This window comes from Topomyia yanbarensis, chromosome 3, assembly GCF_030247195.1.
Source record: "Topomyia yanbarensis strain Yona2022 chromosome 3, ASM3024719v1, whole genome shotgun sequence".
In the NCBI taxonomy this organism is placed as follows: Eukaryota; Metazoa; Arthropoda; class Insecta; order Diptera; family Culicidae; genus Topomyia; species Topomyia yanbarensis.
The window spans coordinates 381,659,043-381,686,760 of record NC_080672.1 but is presented as its reverse complement, the minus strand read 5'-3'; the positions used below and the strand labels follow the sequence as shown (position 1 = coordinate 381,686,760).

At 35.9% G+C, this 27,718-nt stretch overlaps 1 protein-coding gene across 9 annotated transcripts in view; it reads right to left on the bottom strand.

Annotated features, from left to right (window-relative positions):
* Nucleotides 1–27,718, bottom strand: part of LOC131692050 (guanine nucleotide-binding protein G(q) subunit alpha) — an 82,957-nt gene that overhangs the window by 40,298 nt on the left and 14,941 nt on the right. For 3 of the 9 annotated variants that reach the window (XM_058978887.1, XM_058978888.1, XM_058978886.1), the window contains exons 1-2: nucleotides 18,568–18,668; nucleotides 17,295–18,212 (exon numbers count right to left, since the gene is read on the bottom strand). In XM_058978887.1, the coding sequence (XP_058834870.1) occupies nucleotides 17,295–17,412 (118 nt within the window). In that variant the 5' untranslated portion in view covers nucleotides 17,413–18,212; nucleotides 18,568–18,668. Of the gene's footprint in view, nucleotides 1–17,294; nucleotides 18,213–18,324; nucleotides 18,454–18,567; nucleotides 18,670–27,718 lie in introns of those variants that run through there. The other 6 variants (XM_058978894.1, XM_058978893.1, XM_058978891.1 and 3 more) reach the window with 4 other exon arrangements.

The following is a 27,718-nucleotide window of genomic DNA, read 5'->3' as shown; positions in this document are numbered from 1 at the left end:
CGAATTTTACTCCTTCAAAAACAATTAGTTCGAGTAATTGTGCCCTTTTTAAAAGTTATTCGCGTTTCCCTATCACAAAATGTCAGCAATCTAATGTTTATCGTTTTAAAGACTTAGAAGCAATATTTTCAGTGTATTTGGATCATAGAGAAGCTTTCAATAAAAAAGTTGTTACGTCAACGACAGTAGGTTTTTCAAAAGGCCCATACAATTTTCTGTAGGGAAAGCTCTTTGACATTAAGGCGATATTAAAAACCATTTGAAAACTACACAAAAAAAAGAAAATATGATCAACTATATAGTTTTATCATCAGACCTTACGGTCGAACAATAACGATAAACATTGGTTTGTTGTAGAGCTTCTATTTCCCGACGGTTTTCAGCTTCCCGGGATACGGGAAATAAATAATAAATTTCCCGGGAAATCCCGGGAATACAGAATATAAATAAAAAGGTTAATGATTCTTTTGAAAACAAAAGAATCAACTGAAAAGTTTTCAAACCCGTTTGATTGCATGTATATCTGTTCTAAAGCAATTGTTAGAAGATGGCGATTTGGTGGCCTACACATCATTCAATCATTTGATAACTCGTCAATAAGTTGTATAACAAATAAGACGAAATATGCATTCGATGAACCGACCTAAGATTTCTGCAGACGTTCTAGAAACATTCCTTATTTTAAATAGCGTTTGCGTTAGGCATGATATCACTACAAACCATCCCAAGTTTTGAAACAAACACACATCGATTTTTTAAGCAAGTAACGCAATTTTTCTTACTAATTTGATTGCAAGCCCTTTCATTCAAGATCTAACTATTAAAATAAACTATAAAAAGAACTGTTAAAAAATCTGATCAATCGGCTCATCGTGCGCATCACTAACGCTACTGTATGGAAATGGTTCGGTACAACGGCCGGCAAATTAATCCATTTTTGAATGAAAAAATCAACATTCTTTAGCAGTGGTTTGAGTATGGCGTGGACTACATACCTAAAAAAAATCACGAAAACATATCAGTGAGCCTAAAGATATAAAGTCCATTGATCTGCAAATCAGTTGGAAAAGCACAATCTGCATTCACTACTCACTCCAAATGTTTGCCGGTAAAGATATTTCCTACAGAATTTCATTTGCAAGATCTAAGTCTATTGGAATAATTTAAAAATCTTTTTTCCCGGGATTCCCGATTCCCGGGAATGAGAAAACACAATTTCCCGGGAATCGGGAATCGCGGAAAATCCAAATATCCCGGGATTCCCGGGAAATAAATTCCCGGGATCGAAGCTCTAGTTTATTGACATCTTATGATGATGAAACGCGAATAACTTTTAAAAGGGTATAACTACATGAATGAACTGTTGTTTTTTCCTTGTTTATTTCGACTAATATGTAGTAATATTTTCAATTAGCTAGAGATTACTGAGTAGGGAAAGTTATGAAAATTAGGAGTCATAATACTCAAGTGAGAGCAAGGATGTGAAATATATAGATCGAAAAACTAGAAGTGGCAGGGTCATTAGAAACAAGCTTAAAATCTCGGTTCTCATGGTAAAGAGGGTCAAGTCTGTCTTTGCCAGGAGACACGCTGGTAGACTTGAGTGATTCGTAGTTATGCTGCCTAAGCTCGACTCCTGCCGGCGGAAGACAAAAGATTAGCCGGTAAGATTTTAAGCCTGTTTCTAATGACCCTGCCACTTCTAGTTTTCCGATCTGTATAATTCACATCTTTGCTCTCACTTAAAAAGCACATGAGAAAAGTTTCATACCTGGAAAGATAGGTGAAGTTGGGGTATTAGAACATTTAATAAAAAAAAATATGGTTTGTAGAGTTAATGTCAAAAATTTGATGTTTTTGAATTTAAACGCAAACGAATCTATTTTTGTTGTATTTCTAAGAATTTTCCACGTTCAACAAGGTACAATTTATTAAAATTGAATGAAGAATAATAGAGATAAATGCACAAGAAAATGATAGAATTTAATATAAATGACAAAAGGCCCTATAACCCCAACTTCTCGTATTCGGAAAAAGGTCTAAAAGGTTCCGTTCGATTTCCGAGATTTTTTCACATTAGAAAAACTGCAAAATATGTATGGTTTGCACAACAGAGCAGAAAAATTTAAAAAATAGGGGATTTTGGGTTCAAAATGACCCAGTACCCAACTTTCCCATATTTTCCTAGAAACAAAAATATCTTCATTCAAATACCAAGATTATTTCCTTTCAAAAGAGGTATAAATTGTAATTTTCTGATTGCTACTTCAAAAGTTATAGCATTTAATGTATTTTTCCTCCATATTTACCCATAGAACCAATTTTAAAAAATTTCAAGCGAGGTGGGCGGGGGTCTAAAATTGTCTAAATGATGTGAAATTTGGCATCTCAGCTTACTTTGGCATTTGTCACAATATGAGAGGGGGGGGGCCTTTGAGAATTCAAAAAAAAGTTTTTTTGCAATGCCCTAGTATAGGTATTCTAGAGCGAATCAGTTATAAACTTAGAACGGAAAACTAGGACTTGGCAGACTCATATGGACACGATCGAAAGGAAATGCAAAGAATCCTTTGCTTTCTGCTAAGTAGAAGTTGGGCGCTGCACCCAAACCCAAGTCGCATGGCTATTGATAAAACATAACTCATCATCATGTTTTACCGCCGACGCCGGCGTTGCTATTTAAAATACAGCAATAGAACGAAAAAAAAAATAATGCACGCAGAAACATCTACGCCCTTTTGAAAAATTGATCTTGTATCAATATATTGCAATTGTCAGAGAAAGTCATGGAGATTCATAAACCGAACTGCAATGGTTCGTTCGAATCGGCGATGGTCATATTTTGCGGTCGGCCGCTTTCTCATGGAATTCTATGGATTCACAATCATACCCTATTAGACTGACTCAGACATCACTTCGTTAAAAGCTTAATGATTTCTCCTAAAAAGTTGGATTCGTCCACAAATTTATAGGCAATAAAATTATGTCTTATTTTCACTTACAGTGATAATCTAATACGTAGAGTACCACCTGGCGGTGAGAATAGGAACTAAGGAGTTTCTCCAAGAAAATTGTCGAAAAAATCCATACAAATTTCAAGCACGTTGGTTCAGTCGCTAGGCTTGCCAAATTTGGTTCAAATTGGTATCAGACACTTCTGGGGGGGGGCAGAAATCGACTCAGGGTGTGGCCGAAGGGGGTTATATTACTGTACTGACCAAATATGGCGCAAATAATGGCTGTTTTCACAAAATTCATTTTTTTCGTTATTTATAATAGTCGCATATTTTAGGAACTCGCTACATAAGTGTTTTTATAGACAGTCCACGCTCCGATTGCACAGTGGTCCGGAATGCATATTTAGCAGGAATTTTGAGATTTTACTAAAACTAAACAACTTAGCCTTATTAAGTCTTTGAAGAAGTTTTCGTAGTTTATGAGCCCCCTCTTTTTGTTAAAACAACAGTTAGGGTGGTTCTAATTCTACCAAGATCAAAAAATTTACTTTTTAAACATTCTAGCTAGAGCCAAACGACCTTCAGCGAAGTTTTAGAACGACAAATTTTGGAAAGGTTTGCTGAAGACTTACATGCTCTATCTGTCATACTTTTTATTTTACAACAAATTTAAAGTCGGAGCTAAGGGTGTTTCTTCGAAATACAGTTTTATTCCAATAACTTTTGCTGTATTCATTTAAAACTGAAGTCTTTAAGATTGTTTCAAGGCGAATAATTTGTTTCATGGCACCATATATCTAGCTATTTCCGTTGAAAAGTTTTGAGCACTTTTTCGCCAAAAATGGGGCTGTTTTGGAATAACAATATCATTCATTTGGGGCAAATAAAAGATAATTCTTTTTGAACTATAAATAAGGTCATGATTAAAGTTATAATTGAGCAAAAAAATGCGAATGCGATATTTTTTAAAGTTTCATAAATTTGATTTTTGAAATATTAAGTGCTTATATCTTCTGAACACTAAAAGCTAGAGTTTTGATGTATTAGAAGAAAATATTCGTCTTCAAAAACTCTGAAAAACATCTGAAGGATAGGTTGGAAAAAAATGAAAACTGAAAAAGTTATATTAAAATTGTAATGGTTTTTCATGAATTGACTCTTTGTAATACGAAACGAAACTTTAAAAAACTTTGACGAAGACATTGAAACTCTATGTCGTGTACTTTTCATTTTACAAGAAATTTACCAAAAAAATCGGGGTGTTTCATAAAACATGGTTTTCTTTGTATAACTTTGGCAGTTTTAATTTTTCATTAAGACCACTTTAGAAATACTTTCAGATATTTTGAAGGAGAACAATTTGTCTTAATATATTGAACCTCTAACTTCGCTCGTTTGAAAGTTATATATACCTTTTACAAAAAATATACTATTTTTTGAGTAAATATTGCAAGATACCTATAAAAAAATATAGTATTCGCCATTTTTTGGCGATCTATACTACAAAGCATGCTATTTCATATGAAAGCAACAGTATTTAAAAGTTCTTATAACTTTAAAACAAAAATGGTAAGTAGTTGGTGTTTTAAACCAAATTAAGCGCCCTAAAATAATCTTCAAGTTGTCCAAAGGGTACTTTAGCATAAAATAAAAACTTCAAAAGTTATAGAAATAAAACCGTTTTTTTACCCAAAAGCTTACATTTGAATTTCTCGTGCAATGAAAAATATAAAAGCTAGAGCTTGCATGTCTTCAGCAAATTTATCTAAAATGTGTTGCTCTACAACTTCATCGAAGACAGTAAAGCTCTATCTCAAACCGTTAAAAAAATCTATTTTAAATATTGCTAAATTTAGAACCACCCTAGCATCGGTTTAAACAAAAAGAAGGGCCTTGCAAAGTACAACAACTTTGCCAAACATGTTGTAAGGTTAAGTCATTTAATTTTAGCAGAAAGTTAAAATTCCTGCTAAATTCGCATTTTGGACCACTGTGGATTGATGTCAGAAGGTTTCGCAGGGCCTAACTTTGACTCGAACCAATCGTGGAGCTATAGGAGACCTTTTACAGAAACAAAACATCAAGGATAAACAAGATCAATGACCGGGTCGGAAATCTTTTGACATATCTTACAGAAGTGGCAGGCAACTAGAAGGAACATTTTGAGTTGCTATAAAATGGATAAAAAGAGGGGTTAGCGAAATACAGGCCGAATTTCTAAAGGTTGAGACTGGTAGGATGTATGAAACAATACAACAATGAATTATTGAAAATTGTTTTTTTTCTATCCAAAGTATCAAACGTTGTTTCTGAGCATCTACAGATTTTCAGTTGTGCTTTTATTGTATTGAACTGACGAAATGGATATTGTATTATCGTTACTGTGTGACAATGTAAAACGTGTATCACATACTCCGTGTATTTATTGTTTTAAGAAAATAATTGCTGCGAATTGATACTCTGACGGTTAATCATGCTAAACTCAATATATGTTCAGAATTGTTGAAAGACCCTTTAATAAGAAATTAGATAATGTATTTTGAGACAGTTTCTAACAAAAATATCATTTTTATCAAGTAATTTTCAGCGACGGATTGCAAAGCTAAATATTTTTTTTTCTAGGGAATTTATAGCTTCACAACTTTGTTTACATTAAACTGTAGAGATTAAGCTAGAAGCAGCTCAAGTTTCATTTTGCGATTCGTAATATAATTTTCATTGATTATTTGCCATAGTACAATTGCATTTAAAGTTAGTCGAAGTCAATCTGAATTGATTCTTTTAAATAGTTTTCGTCAATGTTTCAAAACTACGAAGGCATATCAAATTAAATTAATCACCGATATTGTCGCTGGCAGCATAACTCCAGAGCAAAACTTTCTAAAACTAAACGAAACAACTTTAAATCTACGCTTTATACAGACAACTGTTAGTACTTAAATGAAAGATAATAGTCTATGTGGTAAACTCTACTATTTTTTGTATGTGAATCTCGTATAAACAAACCTATAACTGTTTATAAATGTTAAACATACGCCATATCCTCATTTTGTTTAGTGTCGAAATTATTAGCAATTGGAATCATTATTCTATGGTATAGTAAAACGCAATGATTACCATAGCTGAAAAACATGACAGAACATTCTTTTTCGTCTACTCCAACAAAGCAGTGTTTGCAGACAAAATACTCCCATACAGCTAGATATACAACGCGAAATCATATTCTAAATGAACGTCATGATACCGTTGTTCCATCCGAATATTCTATCTAGAGTTCAATGGCCCCACACGATTTCGCGAAAACTCAAAAACAATCCAATCAAACGCACATTCAGGCTAGATATATCGATTAAAAGAAGCTTCTTGGCCTCCGCTATACCCAGCAACAACGTTCATCAGTCTTGGGCTTTCACTAGCACGGTTCCTCACGCTGGCTAACAGGACGTGCCCAAGTGGTAGCTTTTTTCCCAGTTCTGTAAACATTTCGCATCAAAGCGCAAAATCATTCATTCTTTTCCTTCCGTTCATACAATTCGCTCGCTAGAACGGAGAACATTTTCATTCACTAAACCGACAGTAGCTGGGCACATGTATTCTCAATGATTTTTCCTAGCACCATTTGAGCGAGCAGATACCGGGGAGAGAAACCAATTCTAGGTTTACTAGAATTTTTTTATCCTAAACAGGACAAATTCTGTCGATTCTGGATAATACCAGCACAATCCGTTCCGAAACACTTCGGATCAATGGGCTGTGTGTCTGTCGCCGACTTGGTACATTTACATCCAAATCTTGAGAAAAAGGCATAACAACAAGAAAGGTGATATTCGGGAGATGCAGCACATGCGCAATAGTACTGTTTGCGATGTTAATGCTTTGCTGGACAGTGTCAGCAGTCGGAGCGGCTTCAACGATTTGCATAGACGTTATATTTCGGAAATAGAAACCCTTCAATAATTAAAAAATGTGTATTTCATGAGTCCAAGTGGAAGCATAATTCTATGCACATTTCATCAAGTCGACGACTGTGCATAATACAATTCGGAGGATCACAACATATTAGAGAAAGAAATTTACTTCTATCACATGTTTGGTAGTTGATTGCTAAGAATTCTTAGTAACATTGTCTTTTGAGACCCCAGCACGCTAGGGATAGTTTATCTTAGTCCCATGTATATCTTAGTGCGACAGTATTGGTAACTGTAGACAACTTGGAGCCCGATAATGTTGTTATCTTTGTTTGATGAGAACAAATCTCTCGAATGATCATAATTTTAATATTGATAATGCAACTGAAAGCGCGACTACAAACGAAGACTACATATCAAGAAAACTGACATCTTCTTCCTTCCCCTATACAAATGCGAAGCGACAAAGGTAACAGCGCCTGTATTGTACAATGTAAAAGTAGATATGTGTGCATACAGAAAGTACCACCTTAACCTGGAGGAAATGTTGCCGGTCTTCTTGATATGCGGTCTTCGCAATAACATTTAATTCTGTTGGCTGCGTCCTGTTATTTGCCTTTCGAAGATGGGTTCTGCGGGCATAAGAAAACCAGATGGATCAGTAACCACTGCTGACAAGATATTGCTATAGTTAGAAAATACTTTAAAATTCCTAAGCGCAGAATGGCACACGTCTTTCGATTGATTTCCGTTTTATTTTCTGGCGAAAATAAAGTGTTGTAAAAGCCCATGTGATAATTACGCAGTGATTTGGAAAATTTGATATTTTTGATTTCTGGAAGCCAGTCAAAATTTCAAATAATCAAATTCACAATAGAGTGAAAATAAAAAATGACCCCCATCTGGCCACCCCTGAGTCGATTCCTTGTCCCACTAGTAGTGTCTGCTCTACATTTGAGCCAAATCGAACAAGTCTAGTTACCGGACCCACTTGTTCAAAGTTTGTATGGATTTTTTGACAATTTACTAAGAAAACCCACCTTGCGTTTTTTTGCATGGGACCTAACAGCATATCGTCGCTGTTGTGCTATCTTATGACAAGCGCCATTTAGCACTTTTCGAGAAAAACGATTTTTAAAGCTTGAGATTGAATATCTTAAAATTTATAAATATTAGAAGCTTTTCGGAGAAGGCATTCGATGCTTCTATCTTTTCTGAAGTAAACGCTCGATTTGTGCGAAGATCGGTTGACTATATTTACAGTTTTTGCTTAAAATGTAAACTAAAGTCGCTCACATACGTGTCATAAGTGTGTATTGATGATAAAATATGTATGACGTGTCACAAATGTGTACAGAAGATTTCATATAAAAATGAATTATAACTGATTCGTAAAATTATGCGTTATAGATCACTATGTCCAATATCATACTTTTCCATGCGATAGCAGCAATATCAGGTTACAAAATGATGGTATTAGAACACAAAGTTTTTCCAATTTTCCTCCTTTATTCAGGAAAAACAATGAACAAAAATTGGTTTCATTGACAATTTAGAGACAATGCATATCAAACAATGTTATTGTTGACAGGTGACTAGACGAAACAAATGTTCTTCTTGCATAATCCATCACAACATTTCGGTATATTTTCCAAAACAAGTGGAAATCTCAAAAGGAAATTTGTTCAATAATCACGAATATATAAGCCAACCATTCCCAGAAAAAAACTATGGTAGGAAAAGTTTTGCTCCCGAGACAAGAACCTAGCTAATGCTTATGGTTGATCTGCATAAGAATTACCTATGTCATCAGAGACATCTGTTGGCTTGCTATAAGCTTTTCGGCTTATAGCAAGCCAACAAACTAAGAATGTTGTCTCTTTTTTCTTTGTCATAAGATAGCACAACTCGATCACTCGAGAAATTGGCGCTGGTCATAATCGTGTTTCGCTATATCTCAGTAACCCAGCAGAATTTCAAAATTCTGAAAACGCGACTTTATGGAGATTTTAAAACTTAGTAACATGGCATATCTAACTCAGTTCACCCCAAAATGGCGTTTGTCATAAGATAGCACAACAGCGACGATATGGTGATGAGTCAGTAGTCGATTCCCATGTACAAAAATATATGCAGAAGAATCAGGCCATTTTTAAACAACAAAACGTTTAGTTAAATTTCAAACTTGACGAATGACTGTTTCATTTGAATGGGCGTTTCTTGAAAGCACGTATTTGGTTTAGTTCAACAAATACTTCTGTTTGCATTGAAACATTGTTGAAACAAAATAAAATTTGTTAGATCTAACTGTCCCCTTTGTTAAAAAACAACAGAATCTTTGTTTGACTTCAACTAAATTTGAGTTGTTAATTTGGTTAATACTAAAGATATTTTTTTGTTTCTTCGAACTTAATTAAACTTATCATGATTTTGTTGTTTCAAAAGAATATTTGTTTTAAGCCAACAAATGAATTTGTTGGTAATTTCAAGCAACAGTATTGATTAAATCAAACCTGAATATTGTTTGTCACAATATCAAACGGAAAAATCGCCAAAACTTTTTTTTTGCGTGTTGTTTTAAACATACTAATCAATTAAACTCAACCATTAATATTTAACAAAAAAAATCAACTACTGTTTCACCACCATGGTTTCATGCAAAGCTGACTTAGACATCATTTAATTAAAAAGTTTAATAACTTCTTCTGGAAGTTGGATTGATTTGTAATCTTCGATAAAGTTGGAGACAGTAAAATGGTCTGTCTTACTTTCACTTGCAGTGATAAACTGATGCGTACAGTGCCACCTAGCGGTGAAAATGCAAGTTAGTGGGCTTTCTCCATGTTAATTAACGAAAAACCCCATACAAACTTCAAACACGTTGGTTCGGTAGCTAGACTTGTCCGAATTTGCTCTAATTCGGAACAGAAGCTCTTGGTGGTATTGGGAATCGACCAACGAGTGGGCAGATTAGTTTTTCAAAAATCGTTTTTTTTTCCTGGGCAGCCAAATTCGCAACACTGCTTACTTGAAATACCTAGACAAGATGATCGTGTGGATATCTGTAATCTCCGCTCATTCGTGCAAGTCAAATTAATCTTGTGCTTTTACCTTTTTCTAGAGGGCCTTTAGGAGATTGCCGTGTACAGTGCTTTGGTTTTGAGTTATACCTGATGAGCAAAGCGTTGGTATTCAAGGAATACGTTAATAGATACCACAATAGAACTAGATACTGGTCGCAGTGGTTCGTCTTCTACATAAAATAGGGTACTTTGTACGAACAAAGGATATACGGGACTGTTCTTTGATGATCTAATTAGAACAGAATGCAAAAATCCGCAAGCAACTGAAAAGACGTCCGAACATATTTTAAGATGGACTACAAAACAAAATATTTCCAAGGTGCAACAACACATATAGCACAAGGCAATCAAATTGTCACCCTCGAATCGTTTGGACGTGTATCCAGTGCAGTGCCGTTTAGCCGTGTGAAATAGTAGAGACGCTGCTGTGCTTTGGCCTCTTCAAGGTTTTTCACATAATCTTTCTGGCGAATGCAATAAATTGCAATTTGACGTGCGAAATAAAGTCTACGTATCCGCCCACAATGTGGAATGAAATGGTGTAGTCACCGATACGAGTTTGACATGCATGAGCCTGATGGCTGCTTGCTGTTACTCAGATAGTCAATTTCGTTTCCGCCAATGTAAAGGGACGAACGATTGGCTTGCGGTGTTATTAACAGAAATTAACAGAAGCAGATGGCATTTGTGTTCTTGGTTTTTAAGGGGGCGTTGATTCAGTTTTCTGCAAAGAAACTGCACTAGCATGGTCTTTCACCGATTTTAAATAACTATTTTCTAAGCTTGTTATCTGAAAAATACATGCATTTGCCGTACGGGGATTCAACATCGTCAAGATTTACCTATATGGGTCTTCCCCAGGTATTTTGCAGATGATGGAGTTGTTTCTATTATAGGACAAAAAGCTGTCGATTTGCAAGAACCATTGCAAGCTACCATTGAAAATTTGACTACTTGGATCTTCAGCTGGGTATCGGAGAAAACTGAGCTAGTCGCATTTTTAAGGAAACGTGAACCAGCGAAACTACAGCTCATACTGATGCGTCAAACTATCGCTCAGGTTTTATCCTTTAAATATCTCGGGGTCTGGTTCGACTATAAAATTATCTGCGGTTGCCATATAAGGTATTTGAAAAACGAAATGCCAACAAAGGACCAATTTTCTCCGCACATCAACCGGAACAATATGATCGTTGATGGAGTTGTGCATTCCTCTGGGTTGGATGTACTCGACCCATGCCATGAGTCCTGAAAAGTTGACGGGCGTTCTCCCACTAAAAAATTGAACTTGGGTCCTCCCATATCGATTGCTCATCCGATGCGATATCTTGAGCCGGTTGGTGATTGAATATTTCGAGAGGTTCGTCACGCACAATTCTCTAATCCGATTGGCAATACAGAGTCAATTTACATACAATATTGGGGGTGCGCGATGTTAGGCATAAGTACAATAGCCATAATGGACGTTAGGCATAATGGACGATTGGCATAATATGCGTTAGACATAACGGACGATTGGCATAATGTACGTTAGACACAATGGACGATAGGCATAAATAAAAAAAATGCAAAAAATAATTGTAAGACTTCCTTTATTGAAAGATATGAAAACTACGCTTTACTACGCTATGTCTTTGTATAACTTTAACGAGAGACTGCAAAATAAAAAATACAATGCGAGATATTTATATTTATCGATCAAAAGCGTATAATTCTTCGTATTCTTTTTTTTCGTGGATCAGCTGGATGCTTTCTTCATTTAAGTAAACAGCCTCGGTTCCAAGCACATTTAAAGCCAATTGGATGTAGTACCGATGCAAGTGCACCCAAATATTGAAAAATAATACAAAACAATGAACAAACATTATGTTTTGGAACCTGTGGAAACTTGCAGTGTTATGGACAGCATCAGTGTTAGGCTACGGATGTTATGTTTGTGACAATATGTTTTATGTTTCGGTAACTAGTCATGGTACACGAATCGTATCCGACAGCCTTCGTAGTTCTGTCTTTAGAGGCCTCAATAAAATAGTCATTGAAATGAATAATATGGAAAATAATCAATATACAAGCAGCAATATTCGTATATTTACTGAATGGATAATTAAAAGCATCATTCTTCCTTTCATGAGCCGCTCTTCAGGGTATATATTTTCTTCTTGAAAATTGCACCGTGCATGTATGTAAGAACTAATCCAAGATAATCTGCGTTATTCATACTTTAATACAATTCATCGGTTGTAAGACGCGAAATTAACGCAAGTTGAATTTTCCGCATGCCAAGTATGCGGTCTGTTTTTTTTTATATGAGAAAATATTTCAGCAAGTATATACAACAAAATAAAGTGTTGGTCGAGTTTGATTGGTTTCCAGAGTAATTCTACAACATCACAAAAAGTAGAAACATTAACTTTTTTACCATCCGAGGCCATTATCGTTACAAAAATTTCATTGAGTGATACATAATAAACTATGCTTAACGTCAATTATGCCAACCGCCCATTATGCCTACCGTATATTATGCCTAACGTCCATTATGCCTAGCTTGTTTATGTCTAATGGGATACACACTAATAGTGGAATGTTTAAACGACTCTTTGCCAAATGCTCATTGTAAAATATTAAAAATTGGGTAAGTAACAGTGAATTTTCAGAAGGCACTTCGAAATATGTTACGAACACAATAATTCAACACCCATCCCCTGGACCAATTGTTCTGAAGTTTCACACAGTTATTTTTCACATAATTGCCCAGGTAACTACGAGGGTGTTTTACAAAGTTATTAATAATATATTTACAATATAATGTTAACCGATTCTTTTATCAAAAATCGGATTATCGACTTAGAAATTGTACGAAAAATTCAAGAATCGAGGAAAAAGCTTTCATCATTACCTAGGGAATAGTGCAAAGAAACACTGCGATAAAAATCCCAACGATTGGTTCAGTAGATTGCGAGTTATGAACTACACCGTAAAAACAAATTTCGATGACGCTTCTTTAAAAATTACTCGCTTAATTTTCAGCATTTTGCCATGTAAATTCGCGGAAATATTGTTCAATTGTGGCCTTATTATGTGGAAATTGAATGAACACACTAAAACATTCTGTATTGTCGCATTTTTTTGAATGTGCATTATTTATCGAATTACCTTACTGCCCTTTAAAAAAAAGAAAAAAAGTTCACCAATTTTTCATACGATTATACTGCCACCTGGGTGCGAGTCCAGCGATCACTCGTCAATAAACATACAGATAAAAAATTGACAACTTTCAATTCGTTTACGGCAGCCATGACCAAAAAGCATAGCTCGATAGCTTTTAATTGTCGTCGGTTCGTGGTGGTTGTGTGACAAAAAATTACCGCCTTTTTTCAAAAGCACCATTCCACCCGGTCTATTGTTTCTCCATCAACTATTTTGCATGATTTGAATCGTGATAATCACATAAATCGAATGATTTTCTTCTTTTAGACTTTAATAAATGCTTTATCTGGATAAACCGGTGACAAAGTTGAACGCATTTTTTCCAACGCATACTATCAAGCGTTCAACTCGTGTAGACGCTCACCGAAATTTCTTTGGAGCTTAAGTTTTTTTTGTGAAATCATGAATTAATACAGAAATTGATGAAAATTTGTTTAGTTTTGATATCTTTGATCGTTTTTGCATCCAACCGAAAATTGTCTCTTTTTGCCTTTCTCAAAGAAAGGCTATGCAATCACTCCAAAAATCGATTTTCAAACCGAGGTGCGGAGGGCCGAATGTCATATCCCATTCGATTCAGTTCGTCGATATCGCAAAATGTCTGTGTGTGTATGTATGTGTGTGTCAAATAATGTCACTCAATTTTCTCACAGATGGCTGAACCGATTTGCACAAACTCAAATGAACGGTATAACTCTCCCATAAGACGCTATGAAATTTTTTGTTGATCGGACTTCCGGTTCCGGAGTTACGGGTTGAAGAATGGGGTCACACAGCAAATTCCAATATAAACTGGTAACCCTATGATGTCCGAATAATGTAATACATATTCAAATACGTTCAACATTAATTGGATTTGCGGGTCTAGATCACTAATGACCAATTAAAGTAGTTTTGACCACATTGGTCACCTATGGCGGATCTTGATGCCCCCTGGGAACTCGCTAAGTTCCCAAGCTATTGTCACACCTATTTGCCAGCAAACTTTTAACCGATGTTTACAAAATTGATTTCAAATGAAAGCTCTAATACTCCCATTAACTGCTGTTGAATTTCATTCAGTTCTGACTTTTGGCTCCGGAATTACAGGTTGGTAATTGTGGTCACATAGGAATTTCTCATATAAACCTGTACAATCGTAATACCTCATAGGTTTAAAATCTATTGAAATGAACATCAATTTACTTCGATTCGCAGGCCTAGATCACTGATGGTGAATCAAAAATTACTGGAATGTATTGTCCACTATCGATAACTCCGGAAGTCCCGGGGTTCCGAGCAAATTCCAAATCTAAAGCCACTTCGGTGATGACAACCAAATTTCAATTAGTCTCAAATGGAAGGTATAATATAAAGTTCGGTGTTCCCTCCACCTCCTACCTCTCAACCGCCAGCCCTCTCTCACCCCAACCCTCTCAGACCAACCTCCCACATGCATTCCCTTCATCCACCCCGTATACTACAATAAGTTAGATGATTCCCGACGCATCCTCCCTCTCCCAGTAATTATATCCCTTCCATTCTCCACCATGAAGTTAACATGAAGACAACATTGAACTCACGCTGATTAAGCTATATAAATATTATATTTTTGTTTGTTTCAAGTGTGTCAGTATCGACATGTTGCTTATCAGGTTCGTGACAGTCGCGCAGTTATACATCAAGTGTAATAAAAATGTAATAGACATTTTAACAATGTTGTATTGAACAAAACCAGCCATTAACCCATTCATGCCCATGTTGTTTGTGGACAACAACGTTTTTAAACAGCTATAACCTTTGATTGAGGCAAGATATGTTCACAAAAACAAGTAAGGTTAATCAATGTGACTATTGGCTTTCATTTGAGTATTAACTGTTACAAGGATCAGCTCTAGAACTGAAGTTATTGCAATTAGTCTGATTGAACTCCGATGGAGTAGTGCTGCCAGGGACCATTTACGTTGACGCCGGAAAATGATTTTTTCATATAACTTCAATATGTTGCAATATTAGTGAAAACTGATAATACTTATCAATTTAGACTATTTTTGGCTACATTCTCCACGCAGATGGATTATTGTAAATATTCTAGGAGAGTTGTAGTGAGCATTGGAAGGTATAAATTGAGCAGCTTCTAGCACTGCAAGGAAAGCACCTACCTTTATGAAAAATGGTTTTTCGAGTTTCTTGACCCCACCGTTTTCAACGAAAAACCCTACATGCACTAGAAAAAAGTTGGGCATGAAAGGGTTAAATCATAGTTTGGACAAATGAGAAAGGCACAATTGCACCACTAGGTGGATTAAAACAGGTTTTTAATGTAAGCATTATTTGGCTTGCACAGTAGTCTGCGCGCTTGTGACAAGGGCTATCACCACATATCATTATTTCATTGGAATATGCATGACGTTTTAGCCAATGTGGATTTGCTCGCATGGAGCAATTAGAAAACTTGTCGATTGTCGATCTCAGTGTTGCCGCATTTTATTTTGTGCATGGTATGAAAATATCTTTTCTATCTGCACTATGATTTTAGAAAATCTGTACCAAAATCTGCACCAATAAAAATAATTAATACACGGTCATTTTTCAACCGATTTTGATTTGATATTTGAGTGTTCTGGAAAGAAGAAGAAATGACCTTTCCAACGGTATGCTATATTATATTCTTTTGTCAAAAATACTTTGCGGTTTTGTAACAACATTATGAAAACTACCGCAATTTTGCAATTTTTGCATGAAATTTTTGAAAACTGCTCAACATTCTTCTAAAAGAGCGTCTTTCTTTTAATTATTTAGAGAGAAAATTCAATTTCGTATCCAACGACCTATTTATTATTAAAATCGATTGAAAAATGGCAGTTATTAATTTTTTTTCAATTTAGAAACTTTCCCGCATGAACTCTTAAGGGGTTAGTAAGGTATTGTCTCGCACAATAAAATTAGATATTTATATCTTCCGTTATTTTTTCCAATTTCAAGTTCAAAGTTCATACATATACTTTCGAATGTATACGCAATCGAGCAAAAAAATCTATTTTGTATGAGACCGTCCCCTTAAAAGTTCATACGAGCAAGTTTCTCATTTGGAAAAATATTGATGACTCAGCCATTTTTCACCCGATTTTGATCATAAATAGGTCGTTGGATGCGGAATCAAATGTTCTCCCTAAATTTCTACTTGCGCCAAGACACTTCCTAATAAAAATGTCGGGAAAGTTTCATATTTTTAATGAAAAAATCGAAAATAATTACAACTTTTATATTGTTCTCCCAAAACCGCATATTACTGTTAACAAAAGAACATAACATAGCATACCGTTGCAAAAGTTATTTCTTATTTTTTCCAAACATTTAGAGAATTTAAAATCCGTTGGAAAATGACCGAGTAGTTTTTTGTACTAAAAATCCTGAAAAATGCTATGAACAAGATTTTGAGGGTATATTAAATTGATCAAACGTCTACAACATTCAACAGATCACTTTAAAAGTACATTCATGTTTTTAATTTTGTAGCGCCGTGTAATTTGGATTCCATAAGGATTGTTAATTTTCCTGCACAAATTTGTATATGTATAAGTATATTTTTGTTTTCCATTTTTTTCATTTATGCCAACTGAGCTAAAGCATTGAACTCTTCATACGAGACATTTATTTTTATTGTTAAAGCTTCATCCACACAATTCGTTGGGAGTAGTCAAGTTACAAAATCAATATAGATTCCATGGGGATAATAAGTGGGGTAAAAGTAAAGGTAAAAGGTAGTAAAATAATGGGGGAAAATAGGTTTCTGATAATTTGTATAACCTGCACATACTTTTTCAATATTAGAATTGCCAAACAAAAATTTCTTTTTGCAAAATCTGTACCCTTCAGTACTTTTCCACAAATTTCTATAATTTGTGTGGTACAGAATCTGTACTAATTACAGCCACGGGCCGGGTTTTCAAGTTTCAGTTGTGAAATAATAAAATTAATAATTATTGACAACTATGTCGTGGATCTTTTATGGATTTAAAATTAGTAACAAAAGATAATTGTGGTGTTTAAATATCATTACATTTGTAAAAGCACAGCCGACCCTAGCTCCCATGCTCCCCTATGTCATTCTTACCAATATTCGGATGATATAAACAAATATAAAATAGAAAACTCACCTAATAGTAACAGCTTCAGCTCACGCCTGGCATCCCGTTTGTCTCGTCGCAACTGCCGCTCAATCTCCTGATTGATACGCTTCTGCTCTTTGGCCTCCTCGGACAGGCAACACTCCATGATTGAGTGTGTGTGGTGCTAAGTGTGAAGGATCACACTTTAGCAATTTTGCTGTGGGTCCTTCCGGTGGTCTAACTGGAAATAGTTGCCACACTGGACTCACGTTTCCTGCACGGTTGTCCTGTGCTTTGGTGCAAACACGAATATATATTCCACTCAACGCACCGAGCGGGTAGACACTGAATAATTTGATTATTTTTTTTTCTTCTTCACAATGCTTTGGCCGGCACACCGCAGTTATACCCCGCGCACCCTATCCACGTGTGCTTTGACAGCGCTGTAGTGGGATGATTCCTTGGTGTAAATCAAATTAGGCAGCGAACCAAGGACTTAGTACTTGTGCTGTTATTGCGCGTGCAGGACAGGTGAGTAAGTTGTCGATGGGTGGAAAAATTGGGACCAAGGAAGAATGATCGAGAGTAAGGAAGGACGAAGAAAACGAACGATGATCGTAAAGTCGTTGTCGTCGCTCGTTTAGCGGGTGCGATCGTTATAAGGTACAACGATTGCGACCGCCACTTCTGTGATGGTAACTGGTGACGACGGAGTTGGACCAGCCAGTAACAGCCCTGGATTGTGTTATCCGAGGTTCTAGCTGTCCCTGCTCCTGGCGACGGCAACGATAGCGGTGGTGCTGCTGCTGGTGGCGACGGCTTCTGCTGCTGTTATTCCACTGAACTTTGCCGCTTCGGCTTGTTCCGCTGATCATATATCACTGTTTTCTATGTATTTTTTTCTTCTTGTGATCGTGATTTAAAAAAAATATATATCGCGTCTATTCTCCACGTTTGTTCACATCACTGTATGAAAAAGGTAAGAAAAAAAAAACTCTGTTGAAGATGACTTCATTTAGCAGCATCGTTTCACAAAAGCAAAGTCACTATCAGCAACTACACAATCTTCAAAATTCACCCAGTGATTTTCATTCTAGTTTTTATGCAAGCGATTTAGCAACTCCATTCGATGATGGTTACACAAGCATAAGATCCAGTGAGTTGCGTCATTGATACCAACGATCGAATTGACACCGTGTTTGTCACTTCCCCCACCGCCGCATTTAACATTCCTGTAGAACACACTTGCGTACGATTCTTGGATTGATCTTTATCCTCGGAAATTCCAATCCAAGGATCCACGCCAATAGGAGTCACCAACCGAGCAACCGGGTCACTGTCAGGATCTTGCCAGGAAACCACACTAACCGGACTAAAAGTTGTCAACAGTCGTAACAGTCTTTTATAGTCTTTTTCTGTCTCACTCACGATACTACCATGGATCAATCAATGTTTTGTCAGGGTTGAACCTGTAAGGTGCTCATTTGGAAGCGGGAAACATGTGGCTCTAGAATGTAACCCTGGAAGCGCATAGTCGCGTAATGTAAAAATTGTCCTTCCTGTTACAACAGATTTTCGCCGTCTCGCGGTCACCTGAGTGTCATGAGGTTTCTTTCTGCCATTTCTTCTATACTATGTTCCGTATCGATCCGAACCATTGTTGGCTACAAATAAAGCCGTAAAACGTGAATCTATTACCTCGATTCTTGCTTCTACATTTCCCTTTCATTTTTTAATTAAATTATGCCATCAAACATATGGTGTTATTGACCAGATGAACGACGATGGTATCACTGGTTTCGGTTTGGCACTGTGTGAGGTCTAGTCCACGCGCCAAACAACCATAAAACTATGTTAAACCTATTTGTACTGCAGGATAGCATTGACACGGTACAACGGTGGCCGCGAAGCGAACTAGGGATAAACTATTTAAACCTAGAAATGGATACGCACTGGCCATTGTAACATAACTGCCCAGTGTATGTATTTACTTTGAGCATAGGATAACGGTAATTGAATAATGGTTGTATTTCCTGATTTTCAGTATTGCTTTAACAATGCGAATTTCTGGAATATCTTGAGTATGTTTCAGTGTGATATGAATCGTTAATTGTTGCTTGGGTACGAGGTAATCTTGTAATTGCTGGGTTGGCAGTAGGTTAATTAAAATACATTCATTGGTCACTAGATTGAATTAATCCGGTCTAAAGTTTTCACAAATACGAGATATAGTACACAATTTAAACGAAACTTATAAATGTCATTTGAGAAATTTGAAAATAATTTTTAGTTTTATTAGCGGTTAAAGTTGACCATGGAGGTAACCCCAGCACTAGCTGGCGTTCAAAAGGGACTATCGCCACATTGTGTCTTATGGAAATTCGAGTTTTCTCGTTCGTTTCCCGAGGTTTAAAGAAAATGTAGTCTATCGATTCGCCATCAGTAAATGCTATGTTGTAGCTCACATATCGGTGAACTCGATACAATATTGTTTTTAGATGAAACGTATTGTTGACAGCGCCACTTCGAGCCAGCAAACCCCTTGTTCGCCAATCGATGAAGATCAGTGACATCGTCAAGCAATCCCGGTCAGTCGCACCCGTCGCACATTTGGGGGATCGTCACATCAATGTCAACCGAGGTTGAATAAGAACGAGCTGGACCAAAGCCTTTCCAATAACCAACAGAATAGGTGAAACTCGTACATAAAACTCATCGAGTGAATCTAAAATTAACATTTGCTTAAAATTAAGTGTAAAGGTAGCATAACTATCGAATTTAATGAATTACGCTCTTTGTATTAAATTCTCCAATTAATTACTAGGTTGTTACGACCGAATTCACAAAAATTGAATTTGTGGTGGCATAAAGGCCGCGCTTTAAGTAATAGGGTAAGAAAATAAGTTGAATTAGAATCTAAAGCTAAATCTAAATTCGTTATAAAATTCAACAGGGTTGGGCGTTTACTAACTCATCTGGCATTTCTCAATCCAAAGAGAATTGCTAACGATCATTAAAAGTGAGTAGTTTATACATACGCACATAACCTCTTTACTAATTCTCACATGTATATTCAGGAATTTATAACCTTTATCATCGGAATAAACGTTTATAAAATCACGATCGCGTTGCTGCAAGCAACAAGTATTGTGCGTTGACGTTTCGGCCCAAAGAGTCGTTCCTGAAGGTGAGTGCCGCTCACATACTATGTATGGCTATTTTCTATCTAATGTATATTTCTTGCAAGGATGTATATTGTTGAGCCTAGTTTTTTGAAAATTCCAGTGAAAGTGTCATGTCTCTACATTGAAAGTTGATCGAGCAATAGGGGATCAAGAGAAAAACAGTACATTGTGGTCGGAAAAATAAAATAAACATGGGATCAATTATTATCATTCGTTATAGAGTTATGGTGTTTTCGGAAAAGATGCTGCATGGCACCTAGCGCTTTATTTGGTTGAAGCATGCTAGTTCGGAATTCAATCGCTACAGCGGCACTGTTATCAACTTTCAAATAAAGCTAGATAGAAATATGGTGTCTTCGAGAAAGTCTTAGGTCCTACCATTTTAAACATACTTATTTACAAATTATTTCCAAAAATCCGCCATATTTCAAAACTTGTCGGAATTACAAAGTTAGTATCCTCAGAATACAACTTTGTCCTAGACACCATCATTCCATCTCGTTCCATTAAAAAGTCGATAACAGCGCCGCCCTAGCGACCGAATTCCGACTAACATGAAATGTTCAAATAAAGCGCTAGATGTCATGCAACAACTTACACCATAACTGCAAAACAAGCTAAGGATGCGCGAATTGTGGATTACTCCCTTTTGGACGCTAGATACCCCCTCGAACTACGAAAATGCTTGTCAATTGAAAGGTAGTTCATGTAATGATCTTATTTTTTGAAGACAACATGGTCAATGAACTACTAATAAAATCGTGTATTTTAACAATAAAAACAAAGTGCAAAATGTGGGTTAGCCGCTTTTGGACGCCAGCCTTTCAATTGATTATGTGTAAAATTCGTGCAACAGCACGTTAAGCTTAAGTAATCGTTTCCATGAGCTAATACTTGTAATCTCTTGTGGTCTTGTGCAACTCATAAAATGTATAAGAGCTTGGAAATAACGAAAAAGCGTATTAAACTTGTCCCGGCATACCATGCCACTGTTGTATGAGAAAAATAATCTGTCTGACGACTTCAGTGTATTCCCTCGGGATATAAAATCGACCATTATTTAAATTAACCGTAAACAGCGTAGCCGGTTAGTCTGTATTATGTTCCAGTAGTTTATTTATTCGATGTAACATTATAAGTTGGTCATGAACTGGAGCAAACAGAAGTATTTAATCGAAAAAACTTGGCCGGAATAATTTAATGATTCGTTTACTGCCGGAAATATTATTCAACTCATATTCTATTTAAAAATTTATGATTTAGTAATCATTTGTAGGTTTACATTCACGTACAAGTGTAACAGAAGCTTTCCCATCATACCAGAATTTAATTTTATTTTGAATTAGCAATTTTTTGCAGATTTTTTTGCTAAAGGTTTGGCGCACAGTAGATTGCATTGTTGAGGATTTCGGTGGATAACAAGCCAATTTAGCATATTTTTAGAATGTAACAACCTGGGAAGACATATTTGCAGACTTTTCTGAATTATCTCGTATTGCCCACTAGTCAAATATTATGCCTTGCAGGATAATCGCTCGAAATGTTATTATATGAAAGTTCAACTCAAATAGGCACGTGACATAAAGTAACAGTGGAAGAGAATATCATTTATCCACATTTACAATAGAGACTGCTTATCATTCCTATAGTTCACTTATGTTCTACTGTCTTATTGTCAAATGCGGCTATATTTGATGCGCCTTTGAGACGCGCGCAATGTGAGATTTTTTTTTATAAGCGCGACAATACACTTCAACAAACACAGAAAGTGCATTTTTAGTAGAATGTTTCTTGGTTTTGTTATTGGCTTCAACTTGCAAAACGTGATTGATTTCAACGATTTTCCCTGAACAGGGCAGTTACAGAGAACGACAAATTAAAAACGCGTCAACTCCGCGCAACATCTTATGAATTTGAATTTTTCAGTTTTCAGTGTAACTTCATACTGTAACGTTTTAGATGCAATGTAATATTTAATATTGCGAGTGAATGTGTGTTATTGTCCAAGTTTCCTCCCTTTCAATTGTAAATCAATCGTACTGATTTTTCAGCAAAACCTTAAACCTTGAGTATTGCACAACAACGATCAATTTAGACTAACAGAATTAATAACGGCGCCTCAATTTAGGATTTACCGGTTCATTTGTTCTTGAGGTAAATTAGGCAATAGTTGCAAAGGAACTTTTCATTTTCATTTTGCAGCGTTTGGTGGGGCAATGAGAGCGCAAGTCAGTCCAAGGCCGATGATAGGAGAGAATCAGGGTGTGGGTTGGGGTGGAGTTGAGGAATTGATTTATACTTGACGAATAATTTCGCTGCAGAATGTGATGAAAAGGTGAATTAAACTGTTGGCTGTCAGAAATTGAAATAAGTTTCCCCATAAGGTTTGATAATTGTGTTTTGTGATTATGTGATGCCAAAATAGAAGTATGGATATTCAAAGTCGTATAACCGCCAATTTTTCAGCGCTCGTTTTATTTTTTTTAAGTCTAAACTGATTTTAGCGAAAAGAGCAAGTTAAAATTTGTAATAGTTTTATTGCGAGAATTTTTCAAAAATTGCAATTCAAACCTTTTTGACCTGGTGTCAACCACATTTCTGTCAAAGTAGATATTCCGTCACGTTTTTGACATATAAAAAGTAATTGAATGTTATAAATCGCCAAATCTCGCATTTGATTACATTTTAGCATTTTATTTTCAAACATTTTGGCACACGAAACAATGTTTAAGTTCTATATTTCCGGAAAACGCATTCCAGCGAAAGTGATTCTCAAAGGCTCATAGGGGTGGTATTCAACATTATAAAATCTTGTCTTGTCGGCAAAGCAGTACCAAAAGAAATTCGTTTTATCAACAATCTCGAAATATCGACCAACGAACTCACGAAAACCAATAAATAAATATCAGTGTATGCTTTATGTTATTTATTATGCGAACATTTATTGAAACATCTTGATTATAGAATTGCCAAAAATGAATTAAAACCTACGCGAAGCCTATATCTCTAACTTACATATCGTGACGCGAATGGTTGATATGCGGCTTTCGAACTACTAGACCCCTTCGACTTACACGTGTTGAAATTTCAAGTAGTCGCATTTTCCTCAATTTAAATCGAAATCGTTTCAAACTTTAGTAAGTGTCGTATTACTTTATAATGAACAAACTATTCAATATGAAATACTTCAAAAGGGTTAACGAGATTTTTGCAAACTAACTTATTTCGCTCATTATTCCGCTGTCGAGTTAAGTTCCATGAAAGATATACATGAATCAACATCTTTACCTTTGTCAGAATCAATTATAAATGTTTTCTGTGTTGATATTATAACAGATTAAGAGAAATCAGCAAAACAAAAGTTTGTTTACAAATCTTATCAATTTTGATAATCCACCCTTAATTTAGGGTGTACTCGATTAGGCATAAAGACGATAGGCATAAAGACGTTTGGCATAATGAACGTTAGGCATAATATACGTTAGACATAATGGACGATTGGCATAATGGACGATTGGCATAATGGACGCAAGGCATAAATTATCATATCGAAGTATCCTTTAAGGAAATAACTTTTTGGTGGTGACAGCCTCGGTTGGTAAGAGATCAAATGTTTAAAATTTTTGAATTACTCTGGAAGCTGATAAAACTCGATCAACATTTTATTCTATTGTATATACCACAAAAAATCTTCACTCAAATAAAAGATGCAGACCGAATGAACGAATGAACAATTTGCACATCTCTAAAATAGGCTAAATACTCTAGTTAAAAATCATTCTATTTTGTATTAAGGTATGAATAAAGCACATGCCCATAATGTTTTTAAACAACAACAGTTTAAACTGCTAAAACTTTTGATTTAGGTAGAATTTACTCACAAAAATAAGGAAGACCAGTAACTGGGACTATTAGAACTTAGAACTGAAGTGATATCTATTAGTCTGATATTTACAGTTAGCGTTGATAAAGGAAATTTTGATATATCTTCATTATTTTACATTATTATTGAAAACTGCTAAAGCGTATCAATTTGGACCGTCTTCGACTATCTTTTTTTCTAGGATATAGAATATTGAAAATTTTCTAGGAGAATTGTGTTAAGCACCGGAAGGTAAATATTGAGCAGCTTCCAGCACTGCGAAAGAAGCATCTTTCAAAGCGAGTGTTTCTTGAACCCTATGAACGCTAAAAAAAAGTTGGGCATGTAAGGATTAACTTAGATTGGTTCTTCATGCATGCAAGGTGTAATTTTTTATAAGAAAATATATAACCTAGAAGAACAGCTCATGAAAGAAAGAAAGAAAGATGCATTTTATTATTCATTCAACGAATGTACCAATATTGCTGGTTCTATATTGATTATCTCCCATATTCTTAAGCACAATAAGTGTATTCTCTAGGCCATCACAAATAGAGCTACGAAAACTCTTTGATGTGAGAGTTTAATCCTGTACTGTGATTAGTTATCGAAACGAAAAAGTTATCGTCACAAGCGTAGAATCCGTAGCCTAATATTGATCCTGTACATAACACTGTCAGTTTCCATTGGATCAAAAACTTAATGTCTGTTCATTTTTTTTCCATTTTTTGTTAACAACCTATTGAGTCAATTTTTTAAATGTTGTAACGGCATTTAATTAGCGAGGGACTGGAAGGAAAAGTATATTTTTCGGTACTAAGAGCCATAGTACTCAAGGGAGGGGACTGCCAGTTTCCATTTGAAGAAAGAAAGTTTAGGAAAGCGTGGAGTAGGGCCAATGAGCAAGCTTAGAGTTTCCTGGTGACGTAACGCATTGTCTAATACCGCAGGATCTTTTGGTATTAGAAATGCGAATCACTTGAGTCTGCGGCATGTCCGGATAAGCGTAAAGTAACTTTGTATTTCATGCTGTCGGAACCGATCTTCAACTCCTTGCTCTTCATTGAGTACTATGACTCTTAATATTGAAAAATATACTTCACCTTTCAGTCCCTTGCTAATTTAATGCCGTTACAATAGTCTGTTCATTATTTTGCTTTTTTTTTAAATATTTGGATGCAACTGTATTGGTAATACATCTAAAAGGCTAAAAATTTGCTTGTATAAAAACTGAAAGGATATTTTCTTCATCTCGTCTACAGAAAAATATAAAAAAAACTCTGCACTTGTAAGGGTTAAATATATCGCATGGTGTTTTTCATTTTGGAGTCTCTCGCTAGAGTTATGCGAAGGTTATCTATAGCAAAGCGTCATTTTTTCCTAACCTGAAAAAACAAGCGAAATCTCTAACGAAAGCCTTGCAATTATTTTCATATTTTTGTGAATTATGCCTATCGTCCATTATGCCTAACGTACATTATACCAATCGTCCATTATGCCTAACGTATATTATGCCAATCGTCCATTATGTCTAACATCCATTATGCCTAACGTGCTTATGCCTAATGTATGTATGCCTAACGTATTTATGCCAAACGTTGCGCACCCCTTAATTTATCAGTGCTGAAAAGTTCACTTTAGCACAGTAGTGTTATCAAGATTTCGAGATCGTGAGCGTAGGTGTGCGTGGAAAATCGCGAAGGATTCAAGCGTATGTATGTTCACGTGTTTGCCGGGTATGCCAGCACGTATGTAATTTAGCATGTATAAATTCAATTTCGTAACCGGGCGGCCATTTGCATGTGTTCATGTATGATCGCGCGAATCGTGAACACGATACTTAATTTTCAGTGCCCGGATAAGATTCTAGAAGAGAATGAGTTCCTCCATATCACTAGAGTTCACGGTTATGTCGTTATGGAACGTGTTGTCTAGTGGATTTCATTGGTGAAAGCATATATCGAAAACCCAAGCTCATTAAGTTTCCTCAACAAGCCATCGGCGACAAAGTTCCATAAAAGTGGTTGCAGCACTCCATCTTGAGGACATCCACAGACACTCAGTTTCTTTATCTCTAATTGTCTTAACGATGAGTACAGATGTCAGTTGCTAAACATTGCGTGTATACTGTTCGTGTTATATAAAAGTACTCCATGAGTTCCAAATACGATTCGTAAGACGTGTTATACTGAGCAAAACATTCCAGCGCCCATTTGATCGATTCGCTTGTCACAATTCTACGAGAAAATGCATAGGAATCAGGACTACCTGAAAAGATCTTAAGGGCAGTCGTCAGTAATATCTCAGAATAAATTGAAAAGTATGTCAAAAAGACAGTTGAGTACTTCATCTACGTCAGACGAGTATTTATCATTAGCAGTTCTAATTGAACTGAAATGAAAGTCTCGTTAAGACTTGAGGCATTTGTGCAAAGGCTTTTCCAGCCACTTCGCTTAGAAGATCGAATGGCATTTATGTAAGCTTTGCAAGTCTGCATCCAAGCGATTCCAAGTACCGCTACATAACTTGTCGAGTACAATAAGTTCGGCATTTCTCTAAAGGATTCCCCTAGAAGCATGCATGATTCGAAGCGGACAAGCCACTAAGTGCTACTACTATTAGTGAGTTTTTTTTCATTCGCGGCTTCATCCAAGTCAAACGAAAATTCAAACGTTTGAACATACCTAGTACCCAAATTCTTTTCGAAGAGGTTCCAGTTCGTAGATTTGGGATAAAGATATGTGACGATATCTAAATGATCAAAGATACAGTGAAGACCCGATTTTATCAGCACCCGATTTTATCAGCACCCGAATTTATCAGCATGTTGACCCGATTTTATCATATGAAAATTGATTGTTGGGCTCTAGCAGACGAATCAAATTGAATACGAGAAAATCCTTTCTTGAGCATATTTTTCTTATCTTAGAGATTCGAAATATACAAGAATTTTTTTTAATTTTTTTTAAATTTTGCACTGCCAGACCTCCTTACGGGAAGTTTAAGCTAATTAATCATGAAAGGTTATGAAGCTATATCTAGGGACTAAAGAAGAATATTTTAAGGGCTTCGGTTTATTAAAAAGAAAGAAAAATATATGCTCCGATTTTATCAATGTCCCGGTTTTATCAGCCTAAAGCATTGGTTTCCAACCTTTTTCGTTCCATGTACCCCTTTCCGAATATTGACCACCATGATGTACCGCTTTCTGAAAATTGTTTACCATCACTACCCTGTCAGAAAAAAATGATTTTTAATTGGATGAAAACCATAATTTTGCAATTAGACACCTGCTCCTGAGCACTCGCAGTGAGCAACTCAATTCTTGACACACTGAAAAAAATATAAAAACAAATATCCGACGGGAATGCTAGGATAACAAATAAAAATTTGTCCCGCATTATTCACCCCCAAGTCTAATTTAC